The sequence below is a fragment of the Odocoileus virginianus genome, chromosome 22 (genome assembly GCF_023699985.2).
Source record: "Odocoileus virginianus isolate 20LAN1187 ecotype Illinois chromosome 22, Ovbor_1.2, whole genome shotgun sequence".
In the NCBI taxonomy this organism is placed as follows: domain Eukaryota; kingdom Metazoa; phylum Chordata; class Mammalia; order Artiodactyla; family Cervidae; genus Odocoileus; species Odocoileus virginianus.
The window spans coordinates 13208809-13224307 of NC_069695.1; the positions used below are offsets into that span (position 1 = coordinate 13208809).

Here is a 15499-nt window from a genome sequence, read left to right on the forward strand (position 1 = left end):
TCTGTTCTTGTCAATGACAGGATCCTGCTTTCAGATCCAAAGTCTGGTTGGTGAGGAGGAGGTCACTTCTCTGCTTACAAAGGGAAGAAGATAACATCAGTGACTTGGAATTTCTTTAAGTCCAAGAGCGATGAGGAGACCAAAGGTAATCAGATAGTCTTGGGCTATCTAAGGGAGGAACCAAGCTTTTCGAAGAGCCTGGCATCTACACCAAAGCTGTTGTTCAGTTGCTAAGTCGTGTCCTACTCTTTGCTACCCTATAGGCTGCAGCATGCCAGGCTTCCCTGTCCTTCACTATCTCCAGGAGTTTGCTCAAATTCATGTCCCCTAGTCGATGACACTATCCAATCATTTTATCCTCTGCCCCCCTCTTCTCATTTTGCCTTCAATCTTTCTCAGCATCAGGGTCTTTTCCAATGAGTGGGTTCTTTATTAGAGTTCTAGCTAGAATCTAATAATCTAATAAGATCTGATCTAATCAAATAAGATGTAATCAATGATGACATTTTAAGTTAAGTCTGTATAGTTGTGCCTTTTAGTAGTAATAATCTCAACAATAAATTTTGGCCTTCCAAGATGAGGGCTTGTTCCCTCGAGCACACTTTGGTCTAAGGCACCGTCTTGAATTGATCTGACTCAGGCCCTACTGCTGACGTTTTGCCATCAGAGCAAATGGCATTCAATCCTCTCAGAATTATTGATACCTTTGTTATATATTGCTTGAGGGCAAATCAGACACAGGGACTATTATTGCCCTCAGGGGGTTAAGCTGTCGGATTTTAGGCAAATCCCTTTCTCTCGGTAGGCCTCAGGTCCGTGTTCAGAGGTGTGACTCTGGACCTCAAGTACTTCCCGTCAAAGTGCGGCTGCACCTCTTTCTGTTTCGTGATCGCAGGCAAGTTACTTTATTCTCTCTAAGCCTCACCCATAAAATGGGGATAATAGAACTCTTCTTTGGTTCTTACAGGCTGGAATTAGTCGATGGCAAGCGTCCAGCGCTAGGGTGGTCGTTGCTGTTGCTGCTCTGGGGACGGGAGCGGGGCAAGGTGGCCCAGGGGTTCCTGGCAGGTGGTGATGTAATGTGGGCACCGCTCGCAGCCCCCACAGGAAGGGGGCGCTGGGGTTTCCTCGCGTCCCGGATGCAGCGCAGGTAGCGGTTCCCGCGGGCGCGCTGCGCTCTGAGCGCCGGAGGCGGGGTCGCGCGCCGTGTGCACCAGCTGGAGCTCGAGGCAGAGCCGGGCGCGGCGGCGTCCGGGCAGCAGGTTGCTGAGGAGCCGCGGGGCCTGGCCACCCCCATCCCCACACCAAAGAGGCCGTGAAGAGACGAGAAGTACCCTGGGTCTCGCCCGGCCCCGTGGCGGTTCTCGCGGAGAGCCGGGTCTGCCCGACGGCAGTGGCGGGCGCAAACGCCATCGCGTCGGAAGCTTGGCCGGGACCTAGAGGCGCAGTGGAGGAGGCTGGCTCTGGGGGACTGAAACCCTGAGAGGAACCTGCCCCAGAGACGCTCCTCAGGAGGAGGAGGCGATGGAGGGAGACGGCCACGCACACCTCGCAGACCGCAGCGGTCGCTCGCATGGCCGCGAGCACAGACGGCAGCGACACAGACTCCCCTCAGAGCACGCGAGGCCCCACCATGGGTCCCGCGACTGGGAGAGGGACGAAGACAGAAGGCAGTGCCGCAGAGGTTCCCCAGCTTATTCCTCAGAGCGGGGATACTACGGTTACAGCCAGTACCCCCCACCGGCTACACGTCCTCTTCTGATGTCCGGGGACCGTCACAGACGCCCCTCGGAGGCCTACGTTGTACAGCGGGGGTCTGGAGAAGGCCCCTATGATGCTCCTCGGGCCATACTGGGGTTCAATCAAGACCACCGCCTGAGTGCCCCCCACAAGAGGGAGGCTGGGAGTCTAAGCTGGGGGCACCAGCCTCCCCACAAGGATAAACGCCCTTTGGGTGCCAAAGAATATGAGAAGTCTTCTACTTTGACCAGCCAAAAATCAGTCCTGGCCTCCTCCACGGAGGAAAGCCCGAGGTCTGTCCCCAGGGACAAAGCAAAGGAGAATCCGCCTTCTACTGGCATCAAAGAGAAGGAAAGAAGGCGCTGTGGGATCCAGTTTTCACCTTCCGTGGGGCACCCTTCAGTCTTTAAAAAGCAAAAGCAGGAAGACTCAGAGAAAACCAAAGCAGACAAAAACAAGCAAATTCTCAACCACTTGGACATAGCAGAGGGGACAAGAGGCCTGTTACCCAAGGTGAAAGAGAAGGCTACCAATAACCAAAAGATTCAGGAAGGGAAAGTAAGACCTCCCCATTTGGATGGAAAGCCAGATGGCTCCCTCCCTGAAGTTGAGGAGGCAGATATGGATAATGAATTCAAGCCGCCTACCATGTCTTTTCATTCATTCCTCAACCAGAACCAGCCTAAGGAGAAAAAGAAAACAATTATGAAAACTTCAGCCACTGCTCTTGAAGAGAAAGAACCTAAAAAAAATGACTCAAGTCAAAACTTGAACTTGGTTCAGGAACTGCCTGAGGTGAATGAAAATAGATCAGAGAAGCTGCAACCATCTGGAAATGTCTGGGCCAAGCTGGAAAAGGTCCCCACTGATGCACCAGTGTGGCCAGATCTTCCATTACCAAGGATCTCGGCCAAGTACCATCCACTTCCTGCCTCTAGATTGATCCGACCAAAGCAAAAAGCACTGTCTTCACCCCAGGGAGAGGAAGAAGTTGGATTTACTGGATGCAGAATGAATTCTAAGATGCAAGTGTTTTCTGGCTCTAAGTGTGCCTACCTCGCCAAAATGATGACCCTGCGCCAACAGTGCATCTGGGTACTTAAAAACAACATCAATTCAATCTTTAACGTGGGAGGAGTCCCATATTCAGTTCTTGAACCCATCTTGAAGAGCTGTGCACCTGATCAGCTGTATCGCATAGAGAAATACAATCATGCACTAGTTCAAGAAACAGATCAACTATGGAAAATTCACTGTCACCAAAACTTTAGGAAAGAAAGGCCACAAGAGCATGAGTCCTGGCGAGAGATGTATGTGCGGCTTCAGGATACCCAAGAGCAGCGGCTTCGAGCGCTGACAGTGAATATCCAGTCTGCACACGCCAGTAAACCCAAAGGCCGACGAGCAAAAATGATCCTACTCAGCTCTCTGGCCCGGCCACCTTCTGACGTCCAAAGGAGGCAGCGGTTTGAAACAAGAGAAGCAGCTGTCCCTGAAAAAGTCAAGATCAAGCCAGCCCCACACCCCACAGAAACCAGCCATACTCCCTCCAACAGCAACAGCCTTAGCCTTACCCATGAGAAGCCGGCCCACACATGCTCAAGTGCTACCAGTACCCACTTGCCTCAGGTGGGCAGTGGCAGGAAACCTGTGAAGAAGATAGCCCCCATGATGGCCAAGACAATTAAAGATTTCAAGAACAGATTCTCCCGGCGATAAATTGAGGCCCTGCCTTGGAGGTGGAATTCAGGGGGAGAAAATACAAGGGCAGTGGGGGTTATGGAATGGGACTTTCAAAAGAGACCAGAAACTTTTGCTTTGTAGAAACTTTTGGACTCTAACTTTTTTTTTTTTTTTTTTTCTTTTTTTGGACTCTAACTCCTATAGTTTTCAAGTGTTTTACCTGTAAGCCTGCACACCAAGCCCCTGCCTCCCTGCCTGGAGAACACTTCAGAATTCTGAAGATGAGAAGCCTCGTTCTCACTGACAATTTTAAGATCCATTATATCTTTGTTCTTAACTAACCTCTTTGTAAACAGTAAGACATAGTCTTAATTAACAAATATTATCTTAAGTTGTATTTATATAAATAAAAATACGTAAACATGGGATTTTTTTTTTTAATCTCAGAGTAGATGAGGCCTTTTTGAACACAAACCCAGAAGCCATTAATTTAAAAGGCTGATATATTTGACCACATAAAAAATTTTAAATATATAAAAAAGGTCAAGAGACAATAACTGGGAAAGATATTTACAACTCAGTTCACATTCAAAAGTTAACTTTATATATAAGTGCCCACAAAGCAAAGAAAAAAGATCAATAATTTACTATAAAAATGGGCAAGCATAGGAAAAGATGGTTCAAACAAAAAGAAACACAAATGACTCTTAAATATATGACGAGATGCTCAATCCTGAAACATAATACAAATTTCCATGTATCAGTTGAGTAAAATTCAAAAAATTAATAGCCTGCCATGCTTGAGCAGATGATCATACATTACTAGTAAGACAATAAGTTAATACAACTTATACTGAAGCTAAAAGGCAAATTTATATACATTCTTTGGTACTACAGTATCACTTAAGATGAGAAATTGAATATATAAATGGATAATGGCCAGACCCACATAAGCTCAGGAAGCCAAACCACAACCTCTGTAAGCAACCATCTCAGAAAACCAAATCACAGACCCTATAGCAATCTGTCCAAGAAACTAAATCACAACCTCTGTAGCAACTGGCCCAGAATGGTCGAGATTTGCTCAACAACTGCCAGCCTCCCTATTTTTGCTCTTAGCCTCCAAGTCAGGACCAACCAAGAAAGCCAAATATGATCTCCAAATCAATCACATAAGATGCCCCACTTCTAGGTAGTCCAACTCCAGATTTCCCAAGTCAACAGCCTCCAATCATAAAATATTAAAATCTTCCCAATTTTTTCCACTATAAAGCTTTCCCACTCCCCTGCCTGCCAAACGCAAGTGATGATAGTTGACTTTCTTACTATAGCAAGCTCTCAGTAAATAGCCTGTTTCTTCAATATGGTTGATTTTTATTTATTTCCACAGAATTGCATTCTTCAGATGCACACATGTCAAATATACACATATACAAACTGATATAGCAATTTCACCAATAGGATTTTATTCTACAGACACAGCTGTATGTGTATGTGTGTGTATTTAATTAATACAAAGGCATGACCCTGGTATGTGAATCCACTTTTCTCTAGGACATCTGCCTGCCTTTAAAAGGCTAAGACGCTGAGTAGTATATTTGACAACCTCAAAGTGCTAAGGTGCAAAGGTTCTAAACCAAGACCCATGAAGATAAGGGACCCTGGCAAAACCAATGAATATTCAGTCCTTATTCCGTTCTAGGAATGAGACAAAAGATAAGGTAAGCTGCCCATGTTCTGTATGGCCCAAAAATATCTCAGTCCCTAAATTTGGATTGAATCCCTAACTTTCAGTCCCTAAAATTCTCCAGGCCAGAATACTGGAGTGGGTAGCTGTTCCCTTCTCCAGGGAATCTTCCCAACCCAGGGATTGAACCCAGGTCTCCCACATGGTAGGAAGATTCTTTACCAGCTGAACCACTGGGGAAGCCCAGGAACACTGGGTGGGGAGCCTATCCGTTCTCCAGCGGGTCTTCCTGACCCAGGAATTGAATGGGAGTCTCCTACATTGCAGGTGGATTCTTTAGCAGCTGAGCTACTAGGGAAACCCCAGAAAAATCTCAGTCCCTAAATTTGGATTGAGACGTTCCTGGATTGCTAGTTCCTCCCACCAGGCACAAGACAGAAGCAAGCCTAAATTACCTTTACAGGAAGATATCATCATCCTTCATCACAAAGTATTTCAAATCAACTACACTGCCATGCACAGTCTAAGAGAAAAACAACATAAATGAAAAACATTAGGAATAACAGAAAATTGAAACAGATCCACATGGACCTCAAGATATTAGAAGTATCAGACACAGGCTTGAGGAAAACTATTTCAATCAATATAATTTACAATAATCTATAAAAATCAAGTAGGAACAAATTTAACAAAAGATGTTGCAGATTTCTTTTGTGGGATGAATGGTATCCCCTTCTCCCCAAATTCATACACTGAAGCCCTAACCCTGAATAACTCAGAATGTGACTGTATTTAAAGACAGAGCCTTTAGGAGGTTAATAAATTAAAATGAGACCATTAGGGTGGGCCCTAATCCAATCTGACTGGTGTCCTTGGAAGAAGAGGAAATTTGGACATGTGAAGTGATGCCAGAGATGATTCTCTAATATAGGAAATACCATGTTGAAGACACAGCAAAAAGTTGGCCACTTGCAAGCCAAGGAGAAAGGCCTCAGGATAAATCAAACCTGCCAACACCTTTTCCTTGGACTTCTAGCCTCTGAGAAAATAAATTTTTGCTGTTTAAGACACCCAATCTGTGATATTTTGTTATGGCAGCCCTAGCAAAATAATGCAACCTCTATGCTGAAAATGACAAAATAGGGCTGAGAGATATTTAAAAAGTTATAATGTTTAAGAATTGAGAAAATTAATTTTTTAAGATGTTCTCCTGAAAACTGATATATAAACTGAATGCAATCTCATCAAAAGCTCAGTGAACTTTTTTATTTAAATTGAAAATCTGATTCTGACATTTATGTGGAAATTTAGAACCAAGATGGCATTGAAAAATAGCTAGGTCAGAGAATTTATACTACCAGTTTTTAAGGCTTAGTATTCAGTTCAGTTCAGTCCAGTTCAGTCACTCAGTCATGTCTGACTCTTTGCGACCCCATGAATTGCAGCACGTCAGGCCTCCCTGTCCATCATCAACTCCCAGAGTTCACCCAAACTCATGTCCATCGAGTCAGTGATACCATCCAGCCATCTCATCCTGTCACAATAATTAAGACAGTTTGATACTGGCATGGAGACAGATAAATCTATCAATCAAAAAGAACAGAGAGTTCAAAAATAAACCCACAAGTATATGGTAATGTGATTTTTTACAAAGTTGCCACAGTAATTCAAAAAATGTTTTAAAGGTGCTTGAGTAACTGAATAACCAAATAGGAAAAAAAATGAAACTTAACCTCTATCTCACATCAAACACACAAATTAATTGAAGATAACAATTCTATATGTTTAGGTACCTAATAACATAACATCAGATAAAGCAAAAATTGACAAAATCAAAAGGAGAAATAGGCAAAAAATTCAATTACAGTGAGAGATACTTATATGCCTTCGAACACAAAGAAAATAATCTGTAAGATAGAAAAGATTTGAACAGCACAATTAAGAAACTTCACCACACATTGAGCCATAAAACATTCTCAACAAATGTCAGAGGACTGAAATCCTGTAGAATGTTGCTAGTAAATACAACACAACTAAACTAGAAAACAATGTCCAAAAGGTATCAGGAGACTTCCCATATATAAATAATACACTTCTAAATACTTATGAGTTAGGGAAAAATCATAATAGATATAAGAAAATATTTGGAACTGAATGAAAAAAGCAAAAGTCGCTCAGTTGTGTCCGACTCTTTGCGCCCCTATGGACTATACAGTCCATGGAATTCTCCAGGCCAGAATACTGGAATGGGTAGCCTTTCCCTTCTCCAGGGGATCTTCCCAACCCAGGGATCGAACCCAGGTCTCCTGCATTGCAGGTGGATTCTTTACCAGCTGAGCCACAAGGGAATGAAAAGGAAAAATTAAAATGCTACATATTAAAACTTTTGAAATAAGTAAATAAAATATATGGAAGCAGGCAAAGCAGTGATTGAAGGAAAATTTAAATCTTTAAATGCATCTGTTAAAAGAGAGAAAAGGTAAATATTAATAAATAAGGCAAATATATTAAGAAATTATAAAAAATAATAAACCCAAGGAAAGTATAAGAAAGAAAATAACCATTTTTACACTTTTTTTAAATTCTTTTGAATTTTTTATTTTGTATTAGGGTATAACTGATTAACAATGTTATGACAGTTTCAGGTAAATAGCGAAGGGACTCAGTCATACATATACATGTATCCATTTCCCCCCCAACCCCTCTCCCATCCAGGTTGCCACATAACATTGACCGGACTTCCATGTGCTATACAGCAGGTCTTTGTTGGTTATCCATTTTAAATATAGCAGTATGTACATGTTCATCCCAAACTCCCTAACTATCCCTCCCATCCCCAGCAACCTAAGTTTGTTTTCTAAATCTGTGAATGTCTTACTGTTTTATAAGTTCATTTGTATCATTTCTTTCTAGATTTCACATATAAGGGATGTCATATGATATTTCTCCTCTGTCTGACTTACTTCATTCAGTATGACACTCTTTAGGTCCATCCATGTTACTACAAATGGCATTATTTCTTCCTTTTTAATTACTGAGTAATAGTCTGTTATGTATATGTAACACATCTTCTTTATCCATTCCTCTGCCAATGGACATTTAGACTGCTTCCATATCTTGGTTATTATAAACAGTGCTGCAACAACACTGGAGTGTATGTATCCTTTCAGATTATGTTTTTCTCTGGATATGTGCCCAGGAGTGGGACTGTAGGGTCATATGGTAGCTCTGTTTTTAGTTTTTTTAAGAACCTCCATACTGTTCTTCACAGTGACTGTACCAACTTATATTCCCACCAACAGAGTAGGAGGGTTCCCTTCTCTCCACACCTTCTCCAGCATTTGTTGTTTATAGATTTTTTTGATGCTAGCCATTCTGGCTGGTATGAGGTGATAGCTCATTGTTGTTTTGATTTGCAAAGAAATAATAATTTTAAGACTGCAAAAGTAAAGAAATAGAAATCAAACAGACCACAGACAGGATCAACAAAACTTGGTTCTTTGAAAAAACTGACAAAATTGATAAAACTTTGGTAAAACTAATGAAGAAAAATAAGAGAAGGCACAAAAAAACAATGTAAGAATAAAAAAAGAAGATGGTTAGATTCCATATATATTTAATTTTTTAAGAAAAGATATTATGAACGATTATGCCAATAAACTTGAAAATTTAGATGAGATAAATAAATGCTAAGAAAACATAACGTACCAAACCGACAGCAAAAAGAAATTTTAAAGAACCAACAGTTTTGATGAAAATAACCTGAATTTGTTAAAAACCAACCAATAAACAAACAAAAAACAAAGCAAAACACTTTCTATGGAAAATCCATTCTCAGATTTCTTTTTTGTTGTTGTCGTTGTTGGTGCAAATGGCTTTATTCAGATTTCTTTCAAGGCAAATTCTACCAAACATTCAATGAAAAACACAATGGCAATTTTCATAATTTCTTCTACTGAATGAAGAAAATGGAATATTTTTCAATTTTTATGAGGACAACATATCTTTCATACTAAAACCTGACACAAACACTCAAAAGAGGAAAACAATAGGCCAGTCTCACTCATTAATATAGATGGAAAAAGTCTAAGCAAAATATTAGCAAATTGAATCAGCATTATGTAACATCAAACTTCAGCGTATCCCAGGAATGAGGTAAGACTGTTTAATATTAAAGAATCAAACAACATAGCTAAAGCACCACATTACAAAATAAAGAGAAATATTATAATCACTTCAACCAATGTATAAAAGTATTTGGTAAAAATCAACATACTTCCCTGATTAAAAGAAGAACTCTGACCACACTATATTGCTAAAATAAGATCAACATACAAAATCAATTGCATTTCTACATATCAGTAATAAATATAAAATTAAATTTTAAAAACCAAGAAACCATTTACAATGATATGAAAATCATTTAGAATAGTATCAAGAACTAAAAGTATTTCTAACAAAAATGAGCAAGTTTTCTGTGCAGAAAACTCTAAACTGCTACTGAAAAAAATTAAGGAAGCCAGAATAAAAAGAGAAATGATACTCTTCAATTGGAGAATTCTTTGTAATTCTCTTTACTTTTAAATCATCAATTCTACTCAAATTTATTCTTCCAACTCAATGCCATCTCAATAAAAATTCAGCAACCTTTGTGAAATTTGACAAGTTGATTTTAAAATATGTAAACACATGTCAATAACAGTGTGACCATTTGACAAAAAAGAACAAGTAGAAGTCTTTGCTCTAGAGGATATCAAGAATGGATTGTTGTTTAGTCACTAAACAAGTGTCTGACTCTTTTGCGGCCCCATAGACTGTAGCTGCCAGACTCCTCTGGCGATTTCCTAGGCAAGAATATTGGAGTGGGTTGCCATTTCCTTCTCCAGGGGATCTTTCCGACCCAGGGATCAATCCTGCGTTTCCCACATTGGCAGGCGGATTCTTTACCACTGAGCCACCTGGGAAGCCCAGGAAGAATGGATATAACTAAAAAAATGAAAAAAAAAAAGAATGGATACAACTATATTACTAAGACAGCGTTGCACTGGCACAGGAAATAGACAAAAAGACCAATGGAACAGACTTGAGGACCCAAAAACAACTTTGCCTATTTGTCAAGGATGTAAGTTTTATTTTCTTATATCTTCTGCTTTTCTCCTTTTTATAATCATGTTTTCCTTAAATGTTTAAACATATTTATAACAACTGTTTTTAAAGACCCCCCCATCTGCTAATTCTGTCTTTTGTTGTATTCCTGAGTCTTCTAATGACAGATTTTTGTCCTTGTTTTGGCACATTTTCCTGTATTTTATGACCACTAGTAGTTTTTTCCTTGGATGCCAGTCCTGCAAATCTCTAGATTATATTACCTTCTTTTAACTATGTTGAAGGTTTGGGGGAAGCAGATCTTCAGTTATTTGCAGGTAATTCTGATCCTATCAAGCTTTGTTAGGAAAGAGGTTATGTAAAGTCATGTTTATTCTAAGACTAGTTTTGTGCCAAGTCTCTTCAGTTGTGTCTGACTCTGCGATCCATGGACTGCAGCCCGCCAGGCTCCTCTGTCCAGGGGATTCTCCAGGCAAGAGTACTGGAGTGAGTTGCCATGCCCTCCTCCAGGGGATCTTCCCTCATGCACTGCCTTCCTAGGATCTCCAGTGAATGCCCCGCTGTTCACAAGAGGTCTCCACTCAGGTCGGCTGGACTTCAAACATAGTGTTTCATGAGCACTGGTAGCCGTTCCTCTTACAGTTCCCTGATAATTGGCTTTTCCCCAGCTTCAAACATTTCCACTCTGTGTATGCAAGCTTAGTATTCAGCCCAAAACTCAGAAGCATGGAGCAATTTGTTTGCCAAGCTGCCTCCTCTCTGGTCCTCTTCCCTCCCAGTTCTAACCACTGAGGTCTTCCCAAACTCAGCTCCCTGTCTCATCTCTGCAAAACTGCTGGTACTATTTGCTCTATCACATTTGAAAGCAGGAAGCTGTATCAATTTTTTTATATGTACACAAGACTGATCTGAATGGAGAGATATATACTTTTTGTACTTAAAAATAAAATATATTAAAGTTAACGTGGTTTTTTTTTTAACAGAAGAAAGGATGTTAACACAAAACACCAAACATACAAATTCACATCTGTATATTCTCAGTTATGTGGTTAAAAGTGGGGGAATAAAGAAAAACAAAAACACATCTCCAAGAGTATCAATGTGACATTAGCAAAATGTTCCAGGTTATCTGATCAGTCTCCCTTTCCTGGTCCAGGTACAGAAAAAATGTGGTTCAACATCAGCCACAGCATTTTTAAAGATCCCCATAAAGGCTACACCGGTGGTCAGCAGTGAAGTAGTTAATCTTCCTTAAGTAAGAGCAGAGCTGAGCACTTAAAACATAAGAGTTACTTAAAATTCAGCTTAGCTTATGGTGATTTAGAGCTCATTTAATTAGTATTTAGAACTGCGCATTGTTTATAGCTATTGGTGTTTCAATAGATGCTTAAATGTTTGAACATTTAAAGTTTAATAAGCCTTAGTTCTCTGAAGAAAAACATTGATGTAATTAAATTTTCAATTACCCTAGTTTGTTTTTTTTTAGGGGACCATGCGATTAATAAAAGCCAAGGCATTTAACAACACTCATTTAAAAACCTAATCTGCCACCTCATTAGTTAACACTTATAGTAGGTATTTTTTTAATATAAAAGTTTCAGACAAGCAAAGTCACAACTTTCCAAAAGTACATGTAATGACACGTGAGAATAAATAAAAGTAACTTTGTATCAGATTATTTTGCACATGAATGTGTGGCTCAATTATGGCTTTCTAAAAACCATTCTTCTGCATTGATACCAATTACTGTTTATTTGGTTTAAATTCTGTGGTCAAATTAAAAACGCTGAAGCAATTGCTCCTCAGAGTTCCTTTCCCCCAGGATCTTACCTTCAAGTAGAAAAAAAAAAAAAAACAGTGGCAGAGGTTTACAAATTGGACATAGCCTTGTTTTAATTAAACACTAAATTTAAAATGGAATAGGAGAAAATTCTCCACTCACAGATCTTTGCTACCCACAGATCATTACCGTGCCACACAGGAGGTCATGAAGCACACCCAGAACTACTGGATCACAACTTGAATGTTCAAAACATCCCAGGTGTTTAGTGCACACTAAAGACTCAGAAGCCCTTCCGAAACATGATCAGTTTACCAGTCAGGAAAGAAACTTACCAGAGTTTTTGCCCTCAAGGAGCTTATAGTCTACTGGGGTCAGGGGAGGGAATCGACAAGGAAAAATCCAGTTATAATTTACTGGGATAAAGATGGCATGGTGACATCTACTCTTTGCATCAAGGAGGGGCACTTTGTCAAGTCTGGAAAGCAGGCTGACCAAGAGATCCTAAAGAACAAAAATGTAAGGGACAGAGAAAGATAAGGGCATTAAAGAGGCCAAGAAGGAAAACAGAACTCTAGGAGACTGTAGTATCATGAAAACCAAGAGGAGTTTCCTAAGGCTAATGAGCAGTGTCAATGCCCAAAACATCATGGGTATCTCAAAACACCATGTTTTTATACATAGTTGTCACTAAGTAAGTGTTCATTGTAGGAGCTGATGAATAAATGTATATTTACACCTCAGTGTTAAGTAAAAACCAGTATATGAATTCAAAAGTATCTAACTCTCATTCTTAAGCTCAGCTACCAACCCCTATCATATGCAAATAACCATATTTAAAAGTAAATTTTAACATACAAACATGTATGACAAATGCCTGACTTGAAACCCACAATAACAAAATAAAGCTATCCTTCAGATAAGAATCATATATTAGTTGATTTTTTAAAAATTCACTTCCTGCAAAAGCAACTAGTGCGAGTCTTTGTGCCTAGAAGACAATACATATCTGTAAAACAAGAACTGTTCTAGAGATTGTTTTTCTCTGCTGTCTCCCCAAATCACATTAAAATGATGGCAAAGGAATTTTTTTAAAAAAGGAAAGAGCAATTAAGTATAAATTTTGCACTGAACAGTGAAGAGAAACCACCCACCACCAAAAAACTGCCTTTCCCTGTTTAACTCCAACAGTGGTGGGAAGCATGCTTGTTTTGCCCTCATTCCCTGTAGGAAAGTGAAGAAGATTTCTTGGAGAAACTGAAAACCTCAGAGCAAATATCTACAGAAACTGGCTTCTGCGGATGCCCCAGTAAAAAGGCTCTGCCTACCTGGATCATCCAACAGAAAAACCCATCCTTATTTGAGGAGCCTTTTCTAAAGCTCACAGATTCTAATTAGCTTTTAGGTGTCTCACCTCAGGCAAGGTTCACTAGATTTCTGAGCAAAACCTACATGAAAGACAGGGCACCAGGGGTAAAAAGCAAAGAAAAACTTGAGGGGAAACAGACATAATACTAGGAGCAAAAGACAAAGAGGGAAGGGGCTGGGGCAGGGAGGGAGAGGGAGAGGAAACCTTCAGAGTTAAAAGGATCCATGAAAAAGGAACATTGAGACAATAAGAAAGTATCTGGAGACAAAAATATGAAAGCAGAAATTTAAAACTCAACAAAATGGGATAAAAAGTTGAGGAGGTCTCTTAATAAGAAAAAACAAGAGTAAGCAGCGTAAAATAAAACAGAAAACAGCATGTTACAGCTTCCGTTTGGAAGTGAAACATTCAATGAATAGGACTTCCAGGAAAGGAAAACATGAAAAAGGAATGAAGGGAGGGAGGGAAGAAGGACAAGAGAGAAAGAAAGGAAGAGAAGAGGGGGGAGGGGGACGGGGAAGAGACAGAGAGAAATTATCTAAAGAAGTAACACAAGAATATTTTCCAGAATTGAGGGCATGAATTCCCTGATCTAAATGGCCCATAACTTCATACCAACACTGGGAATGAAAAACGATTCTCAACAAATGACATCTTCATGAAAATTCAGAAACTAGAGATGGGAAGGAGAAGATTCTAAAAGGATTCAGAGAATGAATCACATCAGACTTGTCGCTACTCCATTGGAAGCTAAAAAATAATGGAGAAATGCCTCCTCAAATGACACAAAATCAATTCCAACCTAGAGTATCAATCTCAGCCAAAGCATCAAGAAGGTGAGAGAAGAACAAAGTTGCACACACAGTGTGCATGCACGCTAAGTCGCTTCAGTCATCGCCTGCATTCGGCAGGCAGGTTCTTTACTAGCGCCACCTGGAAAGCCGCTTCGTAAATCGCTGCTTTGTAAGGACGAATGCAGATACATACTTCCAAAACTTTGTCTCCCATGTGCCCTTTCTCTGGCAGCCATTGGTTGATGTGTTTTGCTAAAACAGGGATATAAGGCAAGAAGGAGGAAAAAGAAGAACTTCCCTGGTGGTCCAGAGGTTGAGAATCTGCCTGCCAATGCAGAGGACATGGGTTCGATCTCTGGTCTGGGACGATCCCACGTGCCTCAGGGCAACAAAGGCAGCGGGCCACAACTGAGCTGGGAGCAGTAACTATTGAAGCCTTACGTGCCCTGAGCCTGCGCTCTGCATCAAGAGAAGCCACCACAATGAGAAGACTGCACATTGCAGCTAGAGAGGAGCCCCCGATCTCTGCAACTTAGAGAAAGCCCGCGCAGCAACCAAGACTCAGTACAACCAAAAATGAATAAATAAACTGTTTAAGTCACTCTTCTAAACCAAAGGGAAGAAGGAAAAGAAAAAAACCTCAACATTTTCTTGGTGAGCTTCACCAAACAGAGAGGAGGTTTACAATTTCTTCGGAAAATTTAGGAAGAAAGTAGTATCAAATATACAGAAAAGTAAACCTAAGAATAAGGCAGAGTTAAGCTATGATTGAGTCCTATCCCACAGTTAAATAAAAAATAAAATACAACCACAGTTTACCATATGGCTCAGCTGTGAATAATGGTTTCATGGTCGGATTAATATACACAATTATACTGAATATGTATTTAACCAAAAATTGTGATAGAACGATCTTGGGAGAATGGAGAAAGGGAAGTATGGACTAGAGAGAGAGGATGGGGAAGGAACGAGGTAGGATAAAAAAAAGCCAAATGCTCATTTTCCATCAAAGTAACTAGAATTTACATCTGAGAATGGAAAATCAAAATTCAGAAGTTTTAACTTGTTATTTTGAAGAAGCTGCTAAGAAGGGCAAAAGCAGTTGCTTCTGGGGAGCAATACTTGAGGGTGTGAAAGGAAACAGGAAACTTTCTTCTTAAGTTCTATAGAACTATTAAATTTTTTAAAACTGAGTACTGACATTGCATGATTTAAAACAAAAAATCCAATTGATATATATATATATATATATATATATATATATGAGAACATATATATATATAATTTGAAACAACAATAAAAATCAACCAAATAAAGAGGAAGCATTCTTGAAATCCAAT

General features: G+C 40.0%; 2 protein-coding genes across 6 annotated transcripts in view; one reads left to right on the top strand and one right to left on the bottom strand.

Moving 5' to 3' along the window:
- The window catches only part of KATNAL2 (katanin catalytic subunit A1 like 2), a 135552-nt gene that overhangs the window by 83325 nt on the left and 36728 nt on the right, over window positions 1-15499 (bottom strand). The gene's annotated exons all lie outside the window — the stretch shown is intronic.
- LOC110125094 (elongin-A-like) lies at window positions 1525-3896 on the top strand. The gene is made up of 2 exons (XM_070452410.1): window positions 1525-3479; window positions 3628-3896. The coding sequence occupies exon 1, from the start codon at window positions 1525-1527 to the stop codon at window positions 3457-3459; it is 1935 nt and encodes a 644-aa protein (XP_070308511.1). The 3' UTR covers window positions 3460-3479; window positions 3628-3896.